We start from the raw sequence: 23,874 nt of genomic DNA, 5'->3' as shown, positions 1-23,874 counted from the left end.
ATATCTGAAAAGCAGTCTTACAGATAATACTATAGATGCCTGTTTCTCCATAATTCTGTTAAAATTTAAGTGATGCAGCACGTGTTACTTTCATAGCATCTTTTGTGAAAACGTTGGATATGAGAACACATCTATGTGTCTAGGTTCACTGGAAAGTATTTCTGAAAAGCTACGTTCCAGAACCAGGCCCAGAGTTTCATGGGGTTTTTTCCTCAAAATTTTGCATGTATATGTAAGTATGTTCACCACACCTTTCTGCCTTCAAGACAATGAAACGACAATAAATCAATATAGACAAAAATAATTCAACAGCGTGAGAACAAAAAGCAAGAGCAGCACCAAGCAACAACAGGAATTTTTAAAATAGTATTTATTTGGGTGACCAAGGCAAACTTAGCCAACTGTTTCCTCCTCTTATGCTTCAAGATTAGCAGAGGAAAACTCTGATGATTGAGCATGTGGTCAACCATTCAGCTATGACCCTGGCCAGCATAAAGATGCTGTATACTAATGATAGGAAACGTAGCCAGGGATGATGGGAGTTGTAGTCAGTCAGCATCTAGAGGGCTATTAGGCTCCAGATCCCTACTGTATGCAAAATACCTGTGGAGGGAAAACATTCTAATGTTACAGCCTGGCTCCCAGGGCCTCGCCTAGCAAAGTGGGCACACTTTCCCACAGTCTCCGGATGGGATTGTAATATTTAGCCTTCATCGAGGTAACTGTGCTGAAGTTTTGGAGTGGCTGTGGTAAACTTTTTGTCTGCGTTTGGTCTATCTTCACTACAAACATGGTGAAAGGCATGAAATTTACAGCATTACCTGTAGCCATGGGTGGCTTAACGTCTTGTCCACACTATAGCGCTTTCTCATTTTCACTTGCAGCAAATTATTTATGAGATCAATAGCTGGAGAAAAAACATAATTTCAGAAGACATCACTCTCAAATACCTCTTGAAATCGCATACGGTTCAGAGGCAGTGACAGAACTAATACATTGCGAGACAGAACTTATAAATCTGTTTATGACAGCCATGCAGGTTGATTTAGCTTGATTTTTTAAAATGAATAAATAAAAACAACTTTTTTCCAAGTTACTACCTCACACAACTATAATGTTCACAACTCCCAAACTTGCTAATCAAGCGTCCATCACTGAAAATAGTAAACACCTTTGTACTGAGTTAAAACATTAGTCAGTGTAGCCTAGCAATCATACATTTTGTTCTCTGCCTTATAACAAATAATATAGCCATGCATTTGGAGAGATGAAATTGAAGATATTGCGAGGAAATGCAAGGCAGCAATAAAGTGAATAGATCTCCATTCCAATTTTCGAAAGCTTTCTCTACAAGAATAATGCATTATTACTTCAAAAGCCCTAGATAACTTTGGACCTGGTTACCTGAAAGACTGTCTTATCCATTATGAATCTGTCTGTGTATTAAGATCTCTAGGAGAGGTTCTCCTTGCCAATATAATGTGACTGGCAGGGACATGGGAGAGTTCTTTTTAGCGGCTGCATTCATGCTCAGGAACTCTCTTATCAGAGAGGCTGAGTCAAACTGCAGAGACCTTCACTTCTGTTCTGTTCCTCTGCTGCAATATTCTCTAGTTTTTAGCTTACACCTGGCTGGGTTTAAATACACACTTTTGCAATTGTACATACTTGACCCTTACAATATTTCTCAGAGGCCCTTCTCTAAGGGCTCGATCATATAAAGTAAGGTGGGTAAGGGACAGGGCCATTTAAGTAACTGGACCCTGATTATGAAACAGCCGAGCAAGTTCGTTCACCTTTTCAGTCAGACCATTTAAACAGACCTGTTTAACGGTTTGGGCCTCTCAGATTACCGTAAATTTCGCTCCATAACACGCAGATTTTTCCTCCTAGAAAGTAAGGGGAAATGTCTGTGCGTGTTATGGAGCGAATGCCTACAGATGGCGGGGGAATCTGCTGCAGTCGTGAGCAGTCCGTGGCTCGCTTTGAAACAGCAAAGCGGGTGTAAGCGGCTCCTGTCAGCTAGCGGAGCCGGGAAGGAGGGAGAGAAGCAGAGCGGGAGTTGGCTGCTTTAAAACAACCCCGTGCTCTCTGTCCCTGCCTGCAGTTTTTTGCTGTCCGATTTTGGATTAGGCACTGTAGGGGCTGTGTGTGTGTGTGTGTGTGTGTGTGTGTGTGTGTGTGTGTGTGCTTGAGCTATCGTTCTCCTCCTCCTGCTTCCCCTTCACTCTCCCTCCGACGTTAGAATCGACACTCTGTGTGTCTGTGTGTGCGTGAGGGCTGCTTCTCCTCCTGCTTCCCCTTCACTCTCCCCACGTTAGAATCGACACTCTGTGTGTCTGTGTGTGCGTGAGGGCTGCTTCTCCTCCTGCTTCCCCTTCACTCTCCCCACGTTAGAATCCACACTCTGTGTGTCTGTGTGTGCGTGAGGGCTGCTTCTCCTCCTGCTTCCCCTTCACTCTCCCTCCGACGTTAGAATCCACACTCTGTGTGTCTGTGTGTGCGTGAGGGCTGCTTCTCCTCCTGCTTCCCCTTCACTCTCCCTCCGACGTTAGAATCCACACTCTGTGTGTCTGTGTGTGCGTGAGGGCTGCTTCTCCTCCTGCTTCCCCTTCACTCTCCCCACGTTAGAATCGACACTCTGTGTGTCTGTGTGTGCGTGAGGGCTGCTTCTCCTCCTGCTTCCCCTTCACTCTCCCCACGTTAGAATCCACACTCTGTGTGTCTCTCTGTGTGTGATTTGCTTCCCATTCACTCTTCCTGCGACTTTAGAATCCACTCTGTGTGTCTCTCTGTGTGTGAGGGCTCCTTTTCCTCTTGCTTTCCATTCACTCCCCCAGCGCCCCTGCGACTTTAGAATTGACACTCTGTGTGTCTGTGTGTGTGTGTGTGAGGGATCCTTCTCCTTCTCTTGCTTCCCATTCACTCCCCCAGCGCCTCTGCGACTTCCAGCGCCCTGCAACTTTAGGGCCAGTTCTCTCTCTCTCTCTCTCTCTCTCTCTGTGTGTGTGTGTGTGTTGACCTCACTGTGCTTGTTGGGGGAGAGTGTTGGTCGCACTTTTTCTTGATTTGTCTCAGAGTGGTTACTATCGTGGTTTCCTTGCTGGGGAGGAGGGAGAGATGCAGAGCCTGCTTGTTCTAAAGGAGCAAAGCCGGAGAGGAGCCTCTCCTGCATTATTAGCAGCACCCTTCTCCTCCCCCCCCACGTGTGCTCCTTGTCCCTTGAGTGCTTTCCTTCCCTCCCCACTTAAAACGTGGTTACAAAGCATGGACCCACATGGATCCTCAGGATTTTTGCATTGGGCTACCCCAAACTCACCGTCAGATCACATGTCTGTGGCCACAGCATGAACCACAAAAATCATACATCCACTGTTTTGTTTAGAATATTTTTTTCTTGTTTTCCTCCTCTAAAAACTACGTGCGTGTTATGGTCAGGTGCGTGTTATAGAGCGAAAAATACGGTAATTTTTAGTTTCAATTTTCTAATTTTCATGGTTTTTCTTGTTTCACAATGTATTTTATTGGTATTTGTTTATTTGTTTATTTATTTATTGCTTTAAGAGCTACCCAGAGAACTCCTGTTATTGAGCATCTATATAAACACAGTAAAGAAATGAGCAGATGAGTTTTAGAAAGTGATTTTATTGGGTGGTATTCAGTTTTAGTCATACTCAGAATGTCTTACTCAGACCTGACCCCTTGAGGTTAATGGACATGATTCACTAAGGTTCTTTTCTTTCAACTGGTCTACCTTGAGGAGGAATTAATTGAATATTTTTATTGTATTTATGATCATTTTTAAAAATGGTGGTTAGCTGCTTTGGGAAGCTAGAGTGAAAAGATGAAATCTATATTTTCTATAAAAAATAAGTAAATATTTTGATTCTTCTCAAATATGTATGTACTAGAATTTAAAAAAAAATACCTTCATGTGAGATTTCCTTCCAGGGGTTCGGTGGGTACATAAAAGCAGCATTCTGGATTTGATCATGAATGTCCTCATCTTCATTGAATGGAAACGTGCCACTAAGGCTGACATAGATAATAACCCCCACAGACCACATATCTAATGATCTATTGTACCCTTTGTTTCTCAGGACTTCGGGAGCGAGATAGGCTGGCGTACCCACAACTGAACGTCTGAATGATTTCTCTCCAATGATCCGTGCAAAACCAAAGTCGCAAAGTTTCACCTGTTTAGTATAAAGCCATTATAATAAAATTTGTATTTTTTGTTTTATTCCGATGTTTTTCAAAGAAACAATGTGCAAGTCAACACGGTGCTTGTGCTATCTATAAGTCAATTTAGCATGTGCTAAAGCTGTTTCTTCCCCACATAACTGAGCAAAGAATGTTTCAAGCAGACAACAGTCTTTCCAAAAGGCCTATCGTTATTATAAAGTAAAACCATATGTAGTCCATAGTGCCTAGCAGTGTATTCAAAAAAGACAGAACCAGTCCCTACAGTTTGGGGATACAATAGAGAAGGGGTAAGGAAAGTGTGTTAGCCAATGTATGGGCCTCAACATTCACCTTGTAACTGCATTAAAAAAAAATCCAATCTCTTTCTATGCCGCCCTGTGCTCCTTCAGTTTCAGTTTATGTTTTGGGTTCTGTGTCGCTTTGTGTAAACTGAAGCTGCGTTCTTCACTGCAAAACTAAAAGCAGCTATAACTTTTCACCACTTTGAGCCAACTGGATTACATTTACAAGCATGGGAACACCCCCCAAAATGTAGACAAATAGGTTCAGGGGGTTTTTATGGGGGGAAATGAAAGGGATTGACTTTCCTCCATAATCCATAGTAGTTTCACATTTCTGAAAGGCTTTCTCTTTCTTACTTACTTTAAACAATTAGAGGTTGAAACTTTTAACTTAAAAATAAATAAATCCCCCCACAACTTTGAGCTCTTCAGTGATCCACAGGCAATACTTTGGACAGCCTCAATACTTGCAAAGCACACAGACCAAGAGAAACTTACAGGAAAACATAAAGGAACAAGATATAGTGAAGTACAGAAACAGAGTGACAGAGGAACACAGGGCTTCGTGAGAGCCCTTATTTCACACAGTGGCAGTGTTATTGACACCATCTTTCAAACTGCTAGAGGGGGAGAGACCTCAAAATCACCCTCATTTGCTTTGTTATCTGGCTCAACACAAACCCATTACACACCCCTAGTAAATGCAGAGTCACGTAGGTGTACTAAATGTCCACAAACCCAAGAGTTATATCATGTTTCCCCAGCAAGATGAGCCCAGCTTCCTGCTGCATTTGAAATATCAATGACAGATGCAACGATGTGCAGTTGATTGTCTTTCCCCTTCCTCTGTGCTTCATGCAAACTGCCTGTTTATACAATGTTTTAAAGCACAGGATAATACCTCCGATTACTTGTATGTTTGTTGCTTGACTTTAAAAACAAAAACAGCCTTCAATATTTTTTCCCCCAACTTGAAAAACTGCTCCAGAGGAAGTGACCACATCATTATGTCAAAGGAAGCCATCCATTCGCAACTTTGATAGCAGGCTTTGGCTATACACAGTAAGAACATATTTTAGCTTTTTTGGGCAAATGCACTTCCACAGCAGGTTCATTGTTGAAATTACGCACATCTGGGTGCACTCAAAAACTTCTTGGCACTTGCAGATATAGTGTGTGTGTGGGGGGGGGGGAGATATCTCTGCTACTCTTCTTCACATTTTAAAAAACAACCAATTGGGATAGATTAGAGACTTGTGGGGGGACATGGGTGGTGCTGTGGGTTAAACCACAGAGCCTAGGACTTGCCAATCAGAAGGTCGGTGGTTCAGACGGGGTGAGCTCCCATTGCTCGGTCCCTGCTCCTGCCCACATAGCAGTTTGAAAGCACGTCAAAGTGCAAATAGATAAATAGGTACCGCTCGGGTGGGAAGGTAAATGGCATTTCTGTGCGCTGCTCTGGTTCGCCAGAAGTGGCTTAAGTCATGCTGGCCACATGACACGGAAGCTGTATGCTGGCTCCCTCAGCCAATAAAGTGAGATGAGCGCCGCAACCCCAGAGTTGGTCACGACTGGACCCAATAGTCAGGGGTCCCTTTACCTTTACCTTTAGAGACTTGGGGAGGCTGCTGAAAATAAGGACACACCTGTTTCCTACTTTCCTCTTGACTACAGCAGATTTGTGTACCAGTGTACCAAGTGGAAGCAAGTGGTATCTTCATGTGGTCTGGTCTGTGTATATACAGCTCAGACTGCAGGGTAGAGTCATTAATTTGCATATGCAGAGGTAAAAGGGACTTGTTAGGTATTAGGTGAGTGCTTGACTAAATCAAGCCATTTCACCTATTTATCAAACTGAAAAAGAACAAAGCACAAATCTCTTAGTAATAATAGTGTTGTGAGTTTGAGGGGGTTTTGCCTGGGTCCCTTCTAATTCCTGGTTCCAACAAGGATCCAACTGCTGCAATAGCCAGACAAGTTTCTTGGAAATGGTCCCTAAGCATGGGTTGCTAAGGTAACAAAGGAAGTGGCTCTGTGCCAGACAACAATGGGTGCCCCCCCTCCCTCAACTGTCTGATAATTAGAAAGAAAAATCCAGAGTTGAGGGGTGTGAGCTAGAAGCTAGCAGCAGGATGGGCAGCTGACAGACAGAGCCATGCCTGCTCTTGGCTGGAATCCAAGGCTATGGCTGTGGGAGAAGCAAGATTCTTTTGGGGTGTTAACGCTGTGAGTCCCTCCATTGTAGGCTCAGCTTGTACACATGTGTAAATAAACCATATTTCCTAAAGGCACCACTGTCTCTGCTGTCCCTCATTCCAAGGGAACCAAACCCCAGGTAAATATCTAGACCCCTGGAGTCTCTTACCACGTAGAGATTGGTGTGGCATTCAACAATCATTTGGCTTTATCTAAAGGAACTGTATGTTACCTGTACAATGTGAATTTATTTCTACTTGCCTGTGGGAAAGGATCAGCAGATGCCAGCAATACATTTTCAGGTTTGAGATCACAATGAACAATGTTTTTAAAATGAAGATGTCTCAAAGCAACCAGGATCTATAAAGAAACAAACCAGCCCTCTTGTAACATAGTTTGCACAATATTTACTTCTGTTTCAATGTTTTTCCCAGAGACGAGATGAAAAGTAGCAAGCGCAAGCAAGCTCATGCACAACAGCTTAATTCATGCGATTTTATGCTCTTATTCCAAGCTGTGTAAACAAACAGGAATATAAAGCACAAGGGACTTAATTTTAAAGGCATCCTCAAGTAGCAATACTTCCTACTATTATTACAAAGCATTCTTTTAGCCGCACGTACAGCTGTGCTCTTATTCGTTAGAGGAAGTTCTCCAACTTTAGTGATCAGCAGTTGGGGTACAGACAACTCCAGAAATTTAAAGGCTGGTACTATCTATTATAATGGGAGCAAAGTTTTGATCTGGAAAATGGGGGAGTGGGGAAAAAATTAGGAGGCATTCACAACCTCTCAGAGTCATCCCATGGTTGGGGGAGGAGAGAATGCTGCCTATAATGTGAGCTATAAGCTTAATTCTAAGAGGTCTTTGCCACTATCTAAATCAGAACTAGGGGCTGAATGCCATATATATATATATATATATATATATATATATATATATATATATATATCAATCACACCAAACCATACTAGCTTGCATATAGCTGCAAACCAGGTGAGAATATTTATGGATTATAAAGAACAAACTGAGGCAATGTAGCCATCAGTCATATCTGGCACTTATTGGGCACCCAAGTTCTGAGCACTAGCACAGCTTCTTTGAACCCATAGGAATGGTCTCCCAAATGTTTTGCTGGCTAACTTGGTTAAGCACCCCTGCCTGTGTCAGAGATGGAGAGGAGATGGGTCCATCAGAGACATGCAGGCTACATGCTAGCCCCAACATGCAAGAAGGATTTGGTGTAGACTTCCAAGTACCACACCTGAGAGATGCACTGTAGGTCATGATTTGTGGTTACCATCGTACATTAAGCTCAGAACAATACAGTCAAGCACGCGACAACTAGTCTTTATCAGAGAGAAGATACAGAGAAAGGCACAGCACCCAGTCAACTTGATAAAGCCATACTAGCAATGCAAAAGGAAGTTACCCTAATTAGACTTTACCCACTCTGGACAGCTCTCACTCTTTAAACCTTCACCCACATTGTGACCTGCTATCCATTTCAAGGGTATAAAATCATAGAGATGTAGTGTTGGAAGACCCCAGAAGGGTCATCTAGTCCAACCCCCTGCAGTGCAGGAATCTTTTGCCCAACATGGAGCTCAAACTCACAGCCCTGAGATTAAGAGTCTCATGCTGTGCTGTCTGAGCTATGATGTGAATATCATAGAAAAAGAAAACATTTGACACTGCTTAATGGGCCCTTACCTGCGTAATTAAAAACTTGGTGATTCGCTCTGGCAACCTCCCTTTTTCACTTGACAAGATCATCTCCAGCATGTCTCCATGGAGCTTCTCCATAACAACAAACACTCTTTCTGGTGTCTCGAACATGCATTCCAAATTTACAACCCCCAGGTGATGCAGATTCTATGAACAAAGAAAAACACTATTTGAATGAGCCCGATTTGTTTAGGTCCAATGACAAGGCTCAGGAAACATTAGGTAATGACATAGCCATTCATTTTTCAAGCCCTTTGGCACCAGTATAAAAGTATAAACAGCCAGAATTATGCCACCAATGATTTGCTATGCAAAGTTTAACAGGACAGCCCAAATGTGCTTAGAAACTATCAAAAATATGCTTTGTCATTGATAACGTTTTAAACTTCTATATGGAAATGAGACCTTGTCCAAATCGATTTCTTTCAGAGTATCAGAATTGAGCCATGTTATCCTCAGGTTGTTTCCAGTACTCTGCTCTTGGATCTTAAAAGCAATCCCATACCTTGCATATCAACCTTGCATCAACTTTGCATCATCAACAGTCCATGCCCACCAAGTGTGATCAGTCCTTGTTAAGTGATTTTGGGAGGTTTCTCTATTAGGTTTTTGTTTGGAAGACATCCCAACCTGCTGATATCCCCCCCCCCTTGTGTTATATATGGATTGGCGCTCAGAGAATGAGTTCCCTATTGGTATACAGTAAAAAGGGACGCGGGTGGCGCTGTGGGTTAAAGGACTTGCCGATCAGAAGGTCGGCGGTTCGAATCCCCGCGACGGGGTGAGCTCCCGTTGCTCGGTCCCTGCTCCTGCCAACCTAGCAGTTCAAAAGCACGTCAAAGTACTTCCCGGCGGGAAGGTAAACAGCATTTCTGTGCGCTGCTCTGGTTTGCCGGAAGCGACTTAGTCATGCTGGCCACATGACCCGGAAGCTGTACACCGGCTCACTCGGCCAATAAAGTGAGATGAGCGCTGCAACCCCAGAGTCGGTCACCACTGGACCTAATGGTCTGGGGTCCCTTTACCTTTATACAGTAAGTCCTCAACTTACGTGGGGGTTATGTTCCAGGGATAGAGCTTAAAGGCAAAATCGTGTATAGTCAAAATACAATGGGTTCAATGGTGGGTGGGAGGCCAAAGTCATTTCCCCCAGAATCTCACCCGCTTTCCACCCACTTTTGAATTTCTTAAAAGATTTTTGCCACATGTGTAAACCTGAACACACACAAGTTAAATGTGCATAAGTTGTAGGCTTACGGTATACGAAGCAAAACTTAGGAATGCAGCCCTAACTCAACTCATAGCACAAGAAATTGGGCTGACAATGCTTTATTTTTGTTACCACATGTGCAGAGACACACAACAGGATCTCGTAACAGCCACTGGGTAATTGTGCTAGATTATCTCAAAAGCAAATTTATTTCTGACTATGCAGATTAGCAAACTGCTGAAATTTTTGGTGCAAAGTTCCTATATTTAATGCAGATTAGACATTATTTCAGAAAGAGACATCACTTGAAAACTTTATCTGTAGTTCCAATGCTTAATGAGGTACATAGATTCCTACTGCTGAAACCTGTTCTCAAAGAGTTTTATTGCCCTGCTCTAAATTAAATACATACAGGATATAATTGGTAATTAAATAAAAGATACCTGTAAAATTGCAACCTCATTACGAAGTTGGCTTTCTTGCTTAGTTGGAAATCTCAGTTTGTCAATGATTTTAATTGCTACATCTCTTCCTGTTTTGCGATGTTTTCCTGTTTGATGAAAAATATGCCAATTAACATGATCAGCTCTGAGAAGCGTCACCTTTCCAGAACTCAAGTATTTTTTGTGTGTTTTATACAAAACCTAACTGTCAAGGTATCCTCTGAGACAAGAATGCTCTAAACCATTCAGACTTCTTTCTTTAATTTCATGAAATTGTTAAGACAGATTTCGAGGCAAAAAAGGACCAGTATATTTCCTTTTATAGGTAAAAATCAGGAAGGTCAATTTTAGAAGAAGAAAAATGTGCAAGGGGAAAGGGTGAAAAGCCCATTATCCCTCCCCTACCCCACCCTAGTCTTCTGCATTAGTATGCATCCTGAGTCCTGCCTTTAATAAAAAGGAATATGAAAAGCTTGTGTGACATTCACATCTAGTTTGGCCCATAAATTTGGTATGTAATCCAACACCACTAAATAAATAGGCATTGTTTATAGTACAAAGAAACCTGTATCCACAGGACTCCCATCATGTCATAGGAGGGAAAGGTCTGGAACATGGGTAGGCAACCTAAGGCCCGGAGGCCAGATCTGACCCAATCACCTTCTCAATCCGGCCTGCGGATGGTCCAGGAATCAGCATGTTTTTACATGAGTAGAATGTGTCCTTTTATTTAAAATGCATCTCTGGGTTATTTGTGGGGCCTGCCTGGTGTTTTTACATGAACAGAATGTGTCCTTTTATTTAAAATGCATCGCTTGGTTATTTGTGGGGCACAGGAATTTGTTCATTTCCCCCCAAAAAATATAGTCCGGCCCCCCACAAGATCTGAGGGATATTGGACCGGCCCCCTGCTGAAAAAGTTTGCTGACCCCTGGTCTGGAAGAATACAGGACACCTTTCCCAGCAATCCATCTGTGTACATAGTGTGTTTAATATTTCAACTTTCTATATTCCCAAAAAGAGGGGTGCTGAAATGTTGCCACATGACTTGGGAACTCAAAATATATTCTGGTTAAATTAATATAATTTAGTTTTACATGGCAAATGATGACATAAAATATTCACTTTTTACATTGTTGTGGAATTTCCAATAATTTTAAACTTGTCTTTTTTAAAAAAATGTGTATAAAATTGCATAAAATCATTAAAAATGATTGCCAAGTACTTGTAATTATATGGTGCATTAATATTATTTTTATTATTTATATATTATACATATTTTGTATTAAATTGTATGTTACAATTACACACACACATATATATAATTCACTAATGTTGTGTTGTAACTGTATTTGCTTCTTTCAGAGGTTGAGGAATTTTATCAGTGTGTTAAAAATTACTTTTCCATCAGTGCTGCTACTACTATCCTAACCAGTGGGAGTTGACCTACAATGGCTTCTAAACAAGAGAATAGGACTGGGGACGTGCAGGCATATGAGCAACCTAATTGGAACTGGCAGAGACTTGTTGCCAGTTCCTCACTGAAGAACTTAGTCGTGGCCCTGCTGTTTACATGGGCAATGCATTGGCAGGAGTGCCAGACTGGCTCTGCAGCCCTCTCGCCACCACCTTGGTCAACCTCTTGCAAAGCTAATAATAATAATAATAATAATAATAATAATAATAATAATAATAATAATAATTTATTTATACCCTGCCCATCTGGCTGAGTTTCCCCAGCACTCTGGGCGGCTTCCAATCAAGTGTTAAAAACAATACAGCATTAAATATTAAAAACTTCCCTAAACAGGGCTGCCTTCAGATGTCTTTTAAAGAGAAGATAGTTGCTTATTTCCTTCACATCTGAAGGGAGGGCGTTCCACAGGGCGGGCACCATCTTAATTACAATGATCTGGAAAACTTTAATGAAGATGCAGAGCTTGTGTAGAATTTCAGACACACCTGAGTAGTCATCCTAACCATATTCCATGGGTCTTACTCCCAGGTTAGTGGGAGTAGGATTGGAGCCTACTTTGTCCAATGATTTCAGGCAATCTTCTCCGAGTATGACAGTGGGATGCCAGTCTTACCTCCATAAACAATTCCAAACTGTCCTGATCCCAGCACCTCATCTGGAAATATTTGGTATACTGTACTGATATCCTGTTAGTACAAAGATGTTGCATGTTAAACATGATGAGTATGGAAATAAAGTCAATTCAGAAAACGATTGGACAGAAATGCTGCTGAATTCCATTCAAAATGCAGTTCGGTGGCAGAAGTCATGTTCTGGTAAGGCAACGCATCAGAACCTATCTGGAGTCTGGCTTCATTTTGGAATTATGTGCAATCACTTTGGTCCTTCCTGAAGTGTATAAATGGACCCTGAATGTTTGTGCAGACGCGCAGTACATTCAAAGTTACTAGGCATCAACAGAAGTGAAGGAGCTACCAAATACCCACCACATGTTCAGTAGCATTTAATAACTCTGCATAGTTTCTTCCCTACTCTGAAGAAACTTTGGGTTTGTGAGTCTGTGAGGTGTGGAGAGGCAACTCTTCTAAAGGGCTCTAAACTCCATCACATTCCAATGATGGAATGTAGTGTAGGCCCTAGGTTATTTGGAAGGTTCCCTGTATCAACTGAATTCCAAAAAGGAAGGTCGGATTTCAACAAGTCCAAGTAAATGGACTTGTGCAGTTAACATAAGAGCCCACTGGATCAGGCCAACCAGAGCATCTTGTTCTCGTAAAGGCCAACCAGAAGCCTGAAAGCAGGAGTGAAACACAACAGCACTCTCCCCACTTGTGATTGTGCAACTGGAATTCAGTGGAAAATATAATACAACCGTTTCATATGGTTCTAATCTCAGACCACTTACATTGGTGTAATCTTACTGTGGTGCTACAAAAGAGGGATATAAATTGACCCCCAAGATTTTGGCCTTTTTCTAAAAACTGGAAACCAAAAATCAAAGCTGCTGTGAAAATCATTTCTTCAATGGCTACTTTTTTTGTCCTTCTCTAAAGAAAATGCCCAATTAGACATCGTCTCAAAGTTTTCCAAACAGATCAATGACTTTGCAAGCTGAGTTCTATCACATCTGTCACAAACACTGAGAAAACTTACCACATTTTCTTGGACCTGGCAATTTGACACCGAGATACTGATGGATATATTTCCTAGAAAGAAAATGTATGGAATAATAATAATAATAATAATTTATTATTTGTACCCCGCCCATCTGGCTGGGTTTCCCCAGCCACTCTGGGCGGCTTCCACAGAAACCAAAAAACACTAAAATATCATACATTAAAAGCTTCCCTGAATAGGGCCGCCTTAAGATGTTTTCTGAATGTCAGGTAGTTGTCCATCACCTTGACATCCGATGGGAGGGCATTCCACAGGGCGGGCGCCACCACCGAAAAGGCCCTCTGCCTGGTTCCCTGTAGCTTCGCTTCTCGCAATGAGGGAACCGCCAGAAGGCCCTCGGCGCTGGACCTCAGTGTCCGGGCAGAACGATGGGGGTGGAGACGCTCCTTCAGGTACACTGGGCCGAAGCCGTTTAGGGCTTTAAAGGTCAACACCAACACTTTGAATTGTGCTCGGAAACGTACTGGGAGCCAATGTAGGTCTTTCAAGACCGGTGTTATGTGGTCTCGGCGGCCGCCCCCAGTCACCAGTCTAGCTGCCGCATTCTGGATTAGTTGTAGTTTCCGAGTCACCTTCAAAGGTAGCCCCACGTAGAGCGCATTGCAGTAGTCCAAGCGGGAGATAACTAGAGCATGCACCACTCTGGCCAGACAGTCAGCGGGCAGGTAGGGTCTCAGCCTGCGTACCAGGTGGAGTTGGTAGACAGCTGCCTTGGATACAGAATTGACCTGCGCCTCCATGGACAGCTGTGAGTCCAAAATGACTCCCAGGCTACGCACCTGGTCCTTCAGGGGCACAGTTACCCCATTCAGGACCAGGGAGTTCTCCACACCAGCCCGCCCCCTGTCCCCCAAAAACAGTACTTCTGTCTTGTCAGGATTCAACTTCAATCCATTAGCCGCCATCCATCCTCCAACCGCCTCCAGGCACTCACACAGGACCTTCACCGCCTTCACTGGTTCTGATTTGAAAGAAAGGTAGAGCTGGGTATCATCTGCATATTGATGGACACCCAGTCCAAACCCCCTGATGATCTCTCCCAGCGGCTTCATATAGATGTTAAAAAGCATGGGGGAGAGGACGGAACCCTGAGGCACCCCACAAGTGAGGGCCCAAGGGTCTGAACACTCATCCCCCACCACCACTTTCTGAACACGGCCCAGGAGAAAGGAGCGAAACCACTGTATAACAGTGCCCCCAGCTCCCAACCCCTCTAGACAGTCCAGAAGGATGTTATGGTCGATTGTATCAAAGGCCGCTGAGAGATCCAGCAGAACTAGGAAACAACTCTCACCTTTGTCCCTAGCTCGCCGGAGATCATCAACCAGTGCGACCAAGGCAGTTTCAGTCCCATGATGAGGCCTGAACCCTGATTGGAAGGGATCCAAATGGTCCGCATCCTCCAGGCGTGCCTGGAGTTGTTCAGCAACCACACGCTCAATCACCTTGCCCAAGAATGGAAGATTTGAGACTGGGCGATAGTTGGCCATACTGGCCGGGTCTAAAGATGGTTTTTTAAGAAGTGGTTTAATGACCGCCTCTTTCAGCGGATCTGGGAATGTTCCCTCACAGAGGGAAGCATTCACCACCCCGCAGAGCCCATCGCCCAGCCCTTCCCGGCTAGCTTTTATAAGCCAGGATGGGCAAGGATCAAGGAGACAGGTGGTTGGTTTCACTCGTCCAAGCAGCCTGTCCACATCCTCGGGGGTAACGGATTGAAATTGATTCCATGCAACTTGACCAGACAGGGCTCTAGCACTCTCCCGCCCCAGCCCTGCTCCCACGGTGGTGTCTAGCTCCTTCCGAATATGAGTGATTTTATCTGCAAAAAACTTTGCAAAATCGTTGCAGGAGATCTTGGGGTCTTTACAAGGCCCCGATGGTAAAGGTGGTTCCGTTAAATTGCGGACCACCTGAAAGAGTCTCCTGCTACTATTTTCTGCAGATGCAATAGAGGCGGCGAAGAAAGTCTTCTTTGCCGTCGCTATCGCCACTTGGTAGGCTCGACGTTGAGCTCTAACCTGTGTCCGGTCAGATTCGGAGTGAGTTTTCTGCCACCGACGCTCTAGCCGTCTCAGCGATTGTTTCATCGCCCTCAGCTCCGAAGAAAACCACGGGGCTGTCCGGGCTCCATGCAATCGGAGAGGGCGCTTCGGAGCCAGACAGTCGATAGCCCTGGTTAACTCCGCATTCCAGCGGGCCACCAGGGAATCAGCTGAAAGGCCATCAACACGGGATAAAGCATCCCCTACCACTCTCTGGAAACCATTTGGATCCATTAAGTGGCGGGGGCGGACCATCCGAATTGGTCCCACCTCCCTGCAGAGGGGAAGGGTCGCAGAGAAGTCCAGTTGCACCAGGAAGTGATCTGACCATGGCACTTCTTTGGTTTCATTTTTACTTAGTGTCAGATCACCCACGTCGCTAGAGGTGAATACCAGGTCTAAGGCATGTCCATGACTATGAGTTGGGCCCAACTTATTCAGGGACAGCCCCATGGAGGCCATGCTTTCCACGAAGTCCCGAGCGGCCCCTTGTAAGGTCGTGTCGGCGTGGATGTTAAAATCCCCTAGGACAACCAAACTAGGTGTCTCCAGGAGAACATCCGCCACGACCTGAAGCAGCTCGGACAGGGAATCCTTGGTGCAGCGGGGAGGTCGGTACACCAAAAGGAATCCTGTACTGCCCCTATTGCCCAACTTCCAGAACATGCACTCAGAAAACTGGGTCTTCCCAGTAGGACGCCTGGTGCAGACTAATGACTTCCTAAAAATCACTGCAACCCCCCCTCCCCGCCCACATGACCTGGGTTGCTGTGCGTAAGAGAAACCTGGTGGGCAAGCGGCAGCAAGGACAGGCCCATCTGTCTCATTCAACCAGGTCTCTGTCACACAAGCCAGGTCAAATCCTCCATCCACAATCAGGTCGTGGATGGCAGTGGTTTTATTCACTATTGACCTGGCATTACACAGCAACACCTTCAGGTTATGTGGGTTTCCCCTGTTGATTCCAGTATCCATCTGGTCAAGGCCAGACCCGGAGGCAGGGATAGTCTTCAAACAACGACTAAACCTGCCTCCTCGGTAATGACATGGTCTGGTCTTAGCGTAACTCCGCCTCCTGCCCATGATCACCGAGATCGGATGTCCCAGTGCTTCCCCCCCTGTGGAACTTGTCCCAGCCATCGTGTTGGCTGGGGCCTCACTCCCAGGCAGCCCTGATCCCACCCCTTAAAAACAAAACACAAACTATACAGAAGCAATAAAACAACAGAAAACAAAAACAGAACAATTACACTAAAATTAATCCCCAACCAAATATCCATTACACCCACCCACCCCCAGCAAGAGAAAAAAGGAAAAAAAGAAATACAAATTTAAATTGCCACCGACTGCTTGAGGACATTTTAAAACACATTGGAACAGGGAAGCAATTGCAGAACACTTCCCAGCTTCCCCAAAAGTTTGTTCCAAATAAGGGCCTGGGCCACGCCCCCTGGGCCAGTTGGAGAAGGCCCTGGAAGGGAGCAGGCCCTGCAGTCCTCACCCAGCCGATGGTCCGAGGCTTCCCTGCAGCAGGAGTCCCTTTATAGCCGGGAGAAAGGGCCTGGGCCACGCCCCCTGGGCCAGTTGGAGAAGGCCCTGGAAGGGAGCAGGCCCTGCAGTCCTCACCCAGCCGATGGTCCGAGGCTTCCCTGCAGCAGGAGTCCCTTTATAGCCGGGAGAAAGGGCCTGGGCCACGCCCCCTGGGCCAGTTGGAGAAGGCCCTGGAAGGGAGCAGGCCCTGCAGTCCTCACCCAGAAATTACTTCTGCTGTGAATGCACAGAATGATATGAATCCACTACTTAAGCGTGGTAGAGGAAAGCCCCACTGCCATAATACCGTGATCCTCACAGTATTATGGCAGTGGTGGGCTCAGGGATGAGGTGTGTTGGAGGAAGGTACCTCTTCTTCTAGAATGAGCCTCCCCTTCTGGATAATGATGTATGTGATATACAGTTATTATTAAATTGATGCTGTTATATAGCAGAGGTATAACATTCCCAAACCTAACCACACCATCCATTAGGAAATATTTTTGGTTCTGAAGTAATACTGCCTGATCTGTGATTCCACAGCAATATGTCCACAGCCTTTCACAGCTCCTGCAACGGTCTGGGGACTGAGGGATGGGATTCACCCCTACACTGATCTTGTGCAAAATTAATCTGTATAACCATCATGATATCCAGACATCAGAGTACGTGTTAAACCTCCTTGGAAACCACATGCTGGATAATAACAGCATAAGTGAAAGGTTGATGTCCCTAGCTGCTTACCTTAGAATAATGTATACACCAAAGTGTCCGAGTAAAATTGCACAACGTAATTATACTACAAACAAAGAGGGTCTAGTCCACATGGTTTCATCCAGTGGCTTATTTTAAAGTAGAAAATTAATTAGCTTACGGTGTAGACTTGGTCCTGAACCAGTGGGTGCCCCTTGGGGAATAACAGGCATGAGGGCATGCTGGATTGCCATCTCCCACATCCTTGCAACATCTAGGCCACAACCACTTGGGAGAACATGGTTATTAGCTGGAGGGCTTGGCAGGTTTTCCACATTTTCCCCGACGTAGTATACGACATTTGCTGTGGTTATTTCAAAGCAATGGGGGTTAGCTTCCTGTGGCATTAAATTGAAGTTTTTTGCAGGTTCCAGAGATAAAATCTCAGACAATGGAATTTCCTGTGAAAAATGATAATGGCGATTAATTTTGAAAACACTTTCTCATGAACAAAGACTACTTCAAACACCTACTTGATTACAGTTTCTGAGACTCATCGCCAGCTTTTGGGATTCATGCTTTTCTGATGGCTCCCTGGGCTGACAATTACAAGATGTTGACAGAGAAGGAGAAAGTGAAAGGAGGAAATCTGCTGACCCCACAGCTGCTTGACAGGGAAGGGAAGGGAAAGGTGTTTCAGGAGGCAGAGGTGGCAAGGAGTGATTTTGTGGGCAAAACTGCAACATTTTCAGAACATGGTCCAAGGCAGGATTGGAATCTGATCCAAGACAGACAAGAATCTGCAGGTTTTAAAACCCATAATTTATGTATTTGAGCCTGGCGTGGGTGAACTTTGTTAGTATTTTTAGTTTGCAAGTAACAGCAGTCCTGTCCCATCTCCACTTTTCTTCCTACCACTTTCACAAACCCCATGAATCCTGTGGATCCTGCTAGTACTTAGGCATTGATCAGATTCCTGGCACAAATATTAGAATGGATTTCCTGGCTGCTGGGATAACAGCTGAATAGAGAAGCTAAGGAGTCTCTTTTGTCATTTCCCTTAATAAACACCAATGAAATAAATCAGAGGTGGTTTAGGTTTAGAGCCTGAAACAGCTACACTCAGGGAAGTCCATTTTGACATTACAGTGGTACCTCTGGATGCAAACGGGATCTGTTCCAGAGTCCCGTTCGGATCCTGAAGCGAACGCAACCCACATCTGTGGGTCGCGATTTACTGCTTCCACACATGCGCATGACGTCATTTTGAGTCATGTTCCGTTACTTCCAGGTCGCTGCAGAGAGTAACCTGAAAATGCTCAACCTGAAGCTACTTCAACCCGAGGTATGACTGTACTATGATTCACAGTTAAATAATAACTATTAGCTTAACAATGTAGCTAAGTATTAGAGATGCCTAAGAAACTTTGGGGATCACGTAATGCTCGTTGAAAGAAAAGAAAAAGCTTTAAAATCCATTCTGGAAAATAATTCCCCTCTAAAAGGCTGAAACTCCCCAACCTGCTAAGGGGAATGGGGTGAGGACAGAAGTCCACTCTAATTGAGAACTCTTAGGAGAAGCTTAGTGAGCTGTGAGCCCCCATCCATGGTTTTCAGTCCTGTAGCCTCTCTTCTCTCTTTCTACAGTGGTACCTCAGGTTACAGACGCTTCAGGTTACAGACGCTTCAGGTTACAGACTCTGCTAACCCAGAAATAGTACCTCAGGTTAAGAACTTTGCTTCAGGATCAGAACAGAAATTGTGCGGTGGCAGTGGGAGGCCCCATTAGCTAAAGTGGTGCTTCAGGTTAAGAACAGTTTCAGGTGAGGAACGGACCTCCAGAATGAATTAAGTTCTTAACCAGAGGTACCACTGTATAGCTCTTTTCACTAGCCAGGGAAATGAGCTTTAAATAAAGTGTGTGTGTGTGTGTGTGTGTGTGTGTGTGTGCATGTGATGTGCTGGTAGGATGAAAAGTGGCTGGCTGGATGGGAGAGGTTAGTGGTTTATTTAGATCATTTCTATATAGCTCTATCTACACACATACACAAGCACACACAAACAAGCACGCACACATATATACCCTAAGCAGTGTTCAAGAAAATAAAGTTACAGGCAACTAAAATATTACAAAAATACACCGCTACATATAAAAATGTTACATAAATAGAAAACTGTAATAAATACAAACTGATATCAACATGCCTCCCCTCTCAGCCTCCTGGCTCTCCCCCAGGACTCCACCCATCCTCCTTGGGCCCAAATAAACTCACAGCTCACCCACCAAAAATCTGACAAAGAGGAGGGTTGCTTGAAACTGTTGACATCAATCTAGTCTCTCACTCTAGGCTTCTTTTTTAGGAGCAGGCTCAAGATGGATGCAGCTTCCTCAGGCTGCCCAGAAATCAGCTGCATTTTTCCAGGAACAGCAGGTTTGGTAAGTTTCCCAGGGGGTCCCAAGGATGGGAAAAGGACACCAGCCACAGATCTTTCTCTGGTGTCTCTGTGCACACTCCTCCTCCACCACCATCAGCTGCTGGTTCATGGTGGCACTGGTGAATTTGGATTGGTTTAGGCACAAGTCAAGCTATGTCCCGGTATGTCTGTATCTTTGGGAAACGATTCAGCTGATTTCCAATTCAATCAGATGTGCATGTGTGGGTGGGTGTATGGTGCTCATCCATCTCTTTGAAATATTAACAAACACAACATAAACTTTAATCATAGCTGCATTCTGGAATACACTATATAAAACCAGAACCCAATTTTACCTTGTAGTATTTGCTTTCAGTGTTATTTTGAAACAGTGTAATACATTTGCTGTCTAATCTCCAGTAGTGACGTTTCCTCTGTGTTGAAATAAAAACAATCAAAAATAATTTAAGAAAATTTGAAGAAAAAATGAAATAAAATTAAATGAGATAATGTAACTTGAAAGATTGTGAGGGATGACAAAGAGACACCAATTTCATTTTCAATACAGAGAAATACTCAATGGTATTGTTTTAAACTTATCCAAAAGTAATAGGTATTTTAAAAAAACCTTTTTTCCCCCCTTGTTGTTCCCTGAAGACTGCATTTTCTTCTACATAAGTTTCATCAAAGATGTATACTTGGCTTCCCCCAGAAATATCTACATACAGCATGCCGTCATGGGAGTTTCAGAATGTTACTAGTAGCAACAGTTAGCATTCTACATTAATTGACCATATACAGACTGAATCTAACAGGTGAGTGATCGTTAAGATTACCTAGATATGTCTTTACCAGGCAGTAATGGAAGTTATGCTATGTTGTAAAAGGTAAAGGACCCCTGACAGTTAAGTCCAGTTGCAGACGACTCTGGGGTTGCGGCACTCATCTCGCTTTACTGCTGAAGGAGCCAATGTTTGTCCACAGTTTTTCCAGGTCTTGTGACCAGCATGACTAAGCTGCTTCTAGCGAAACCAGAGCAGCACACGGAAATGCCATTTACCTTCCCGCCAGAGTGGTACCTATTTATCTACTTGCACTTTGACGTGCTTTCAAACTGCTAAGTTGGCAGGAGCAGGGACCGAGCAACGGGAGCTCACCCCGTCGTGGGAATTCAAACTGCCGACCTTCCAATTGGCAAGCCCTAGGCTCAGTGGTTTAGACCACAGTGCCACCCGCGTCCCATGCTATGTTGTAGCTGTAAAAAAATGAGCAATTACGTTTCAACTAGTTAAGGTTAAGTTGTGGGTAAGAAAACGTAATTGGAAGCCTCTGTTTAATTGGAAGCTGGATAATTTGTGTGAATCTCTCTCCCTCTGTTGTACACTGGCATACTTACAAAGCTGACTGAGAATAGAATAGCGAGAGCCTGCAAGCCCATTCAATATAGGACTTCCTTTCATTTATACCCATTCTGCTAAAAAGGTGATCAACCTGTGCATCACAGGTTAGACAGAATGATCAAGAGGGGAAAAAGGACTTTGTTGGAGTCTAAATGCTCCTTCCTCCTTCATGCATAATAGCTGGCCTGCACAGTGACAGCACCTTAGGGCTCCATCTGACTTTACTTGAGTTGTAAAGGCACCACTCTTGTCTGTGTCCCTCTCATGCAGCCCCAGGGCCTTGGAAGATATGGCCAATGTTTGCTGCCATGATGTGTCTTCTTCCTGTGCCAGCATAAACTGAGGCAATAATGTCATGGCAATAAGCCAAGGAGCATAGTCGACGGTCAGGACAATAGTGAGCCAGATGGACCAATTGTGTAAATCTGTATTATAAGGCAGTTTCCCATGTAATTAGGACATTGACCATAGTTATGAAAAAGATGCTTTTAAGTCTGTTTCCATGAGCAACATAACCCAAGGTATTTTAAGGTACAAAAATAGTTGCTTTGTCCAAGGTATAACACAAAACTGGACTGACCCTCCAGGTCCAACAGATATGAAGGAAACTGGCCAATATCATTCCTCCAAAGTCTTATCTCAAAGTGTCTCATGTTACAGCATTGCACCACTGCATTGCATTGTGCAGGGCTATAATTCTCAATGTGCCCTATGAAAGCTATGGATTTCCTTTTTATCTAACAACAACAACAAAAAAGATAGTCAGATGAAAGCTGTTTTCCACATCTTGATTTGGTTTCCTTCAAAGTGCTTCACATTCTACAGCATGCCAGGGATAAATCTGACCCTTCTGTTTGTTTTGAAGTCTAATCTAGCCCTGACAAAGGTAGCAAATCTTCCTTAAAACATACTTCAAGCTGTTCACATTCAAAGTTTCCACTCTGCAGTCTGAAACAGCAAGCATACATGACTGACTTTCTCTCTTTAAAAGACTCTTTTGCTCTTAAATAAAGTTGCTCAGGCATACCTCTGCTCAAGATTTTGTTCTGTGGCCTTGGTCTGCCTTTGGAGGGCCTCAAGGCATTTTGTACACGTGCAGTAATCCTTGACTGTCAAGGAGAATGAGGGAAGCACCACCAAAATCATTTGGGAGTCACAATTTATCAGTGATGTTCAGAGACTTCTTTTGCTTAACATCTTTCTTACCAGAGTGTCTTTGCTTGTGTAGTGAACCATCCACCCCTCTTTCATCACTGTGCTGCTTCTCCTTTTTGTATGTTTAATAGATTGCACTACTCTCATTAATGGAATATTGTTGCTTGTCGAAGGGCTTAAAAGAAACCACACACCAGTCAATAGATTTTAATAAACATGCAAAACAAATCTTTCTAAAGTGAGATACGTTAATTTGTTGTCCTCTATGGCTATGTCTCCAGGAGAACAAACAGAACAAGAGAAACAAAGAGTAAGGCTAGTACTGTTGGCCCATAAGAAAAATTCCATAAGAAAAAAGTCCTATCAGAGCAATACTTTTACTGGGCCAACCAAAATGACACGCAAATGAAGCATTAGGTAGCTCCTCCCACACTCCATGTATGCCATTCTGAGGGATTTTGGAGGAAGAGCAGCTGACATAAATATACTAAATAAACAATAAAAATTTATACATGGCTCTGGTTACAAACTGTAGCATTATTCTGGCACAACAAGGGCATTACACAGGGGTGCAAATGTGTGGGTTGGACTGTGGGCAGGATCTGCATTTTTCCACATCTATTCTTATACACTAATATTTGCAGGAGACACTAAATTTTTAGTGCCATGTTAAGTTTCACTAGAGGTGAAACCTATCACCTTACTCCTAGGGTGATATATTGACATTTATAGCTAGCAGAGGTAACAGTGGAAACAAGTTCAACTATGTGCTGTGCAAAAACTCACCTGATCATCCTATTACTCTCATCCTGGTCAGGATCAGCATCCTGCATTTCTCCATTGTCATTCTGGTTCATGATTGCCATCTCAGCATCATGACCCACAGATTCCTCCATTTCATCCAAGAGTCCACTGTTTCTTTCACTGTCATTGTCATCACTTCCCTCTTCCATGACAACATCAGACTCAGCACCCGGGCTAAGCAAATCTGGAATTATTTTGACCACATTATTGTGAAAGCCTTAAAAACAGATCCAGTGTTAACTCTGGCATGAAACTAAGCTCGTAGATATGAATACTGCTTCTAAAAGAGCATTTCCAGCAAACAACCAAGACTTTAATTCTAAAATAGCTTTGAGAAATCTACTGGGGGAGGGGAAATGTCTAGTGTATTCAGAATGGGATGGAGAAGTTTCTTTTAACTAACAGCTAAAGCTTTACAAAAATTCCCACAAAGCAAAGCAAATAGCACAGCGGAAAATGTTGAAAATGCAAAACTGTATCAATTACTGCATGTAATACTGGAATATGGGCTTCAAACACTTCTCCTCAACTTTCTTAAAAATAGCATTTTTCTAAGCATCAAGAGTGAATCTAGAACACTGCAGCTAAGTATGCCAGTGCATTTTCTTTTATGC

General features: G+C 43.7%; 1 protein-coding gene across 2 annotated transcripts in view; it reads right to left on the bottom strand.

Annotated features, from left to right (window-relative positions):
* Positions 1-23,874, bottom strand: part of PRKD1 (protein kinase D1) — a 103,724-nt gene that overhangs the window by 1,093 nt on the left and 78,757 nt on the right. For both annotated transcript variants that reach the window (XM_081208107.1, XM_081208108.1), the window contains 11 exons: positions 23,243-23,444; positions 22,508-22,631; positions 20,258-20,335; positions 17,668-17,947; positions 13,195-13,247; positions 12,155-12,227; positions 10,065-10,171; positions 8,397-8,558; positions 6,945-7,043; positions 3,929-4,196; positions 822-907 (listed from right to left, as the gene is read on the bottom strand). In XM_081208107.1, coding sequence (XP_081064233.1) covers positions 822-907; positions 3,929-4,196; positions 6,945-7,043; positions 8,397-8,558; positions 10,065-10,171; positions 12,155-12,227; positions 13,195-13,247; positions 17,668-17,947; positions 20,258-20,335; positions 22,508-22,631; positions 23,243-23,444 — 1,532 coding nt within the window. The remainder of the gene's footprint in view (positions 1-821; positions 908-3,928; positions 4,197-6,944; positions 7,044-8,396; positions 8,559-10,064; positions 10,172-12,154; positions 12,228-13,194; positions 13,248-17,667; positions 17,948-20,257; positions 20,336-22,507; positions 22,632-23,242; positions 23,445-23,874) is intronic.

This window comes from Podarcis bocagei (genome assembly GCF_964188305.1).
Source record: "Podarcis bocagei genome assembly, chromosome: 1".
In the NCBI taxonomy this organism is placed as follows: Eukaryota; Metazoa; Chordata; class Lepidosauria; order Squamata; family Lacertidae; genus Podarcis; species Podarcis bocagei.
This window is presented reverse-complemented; position numbering and strand designations above follow the sequence as displayed.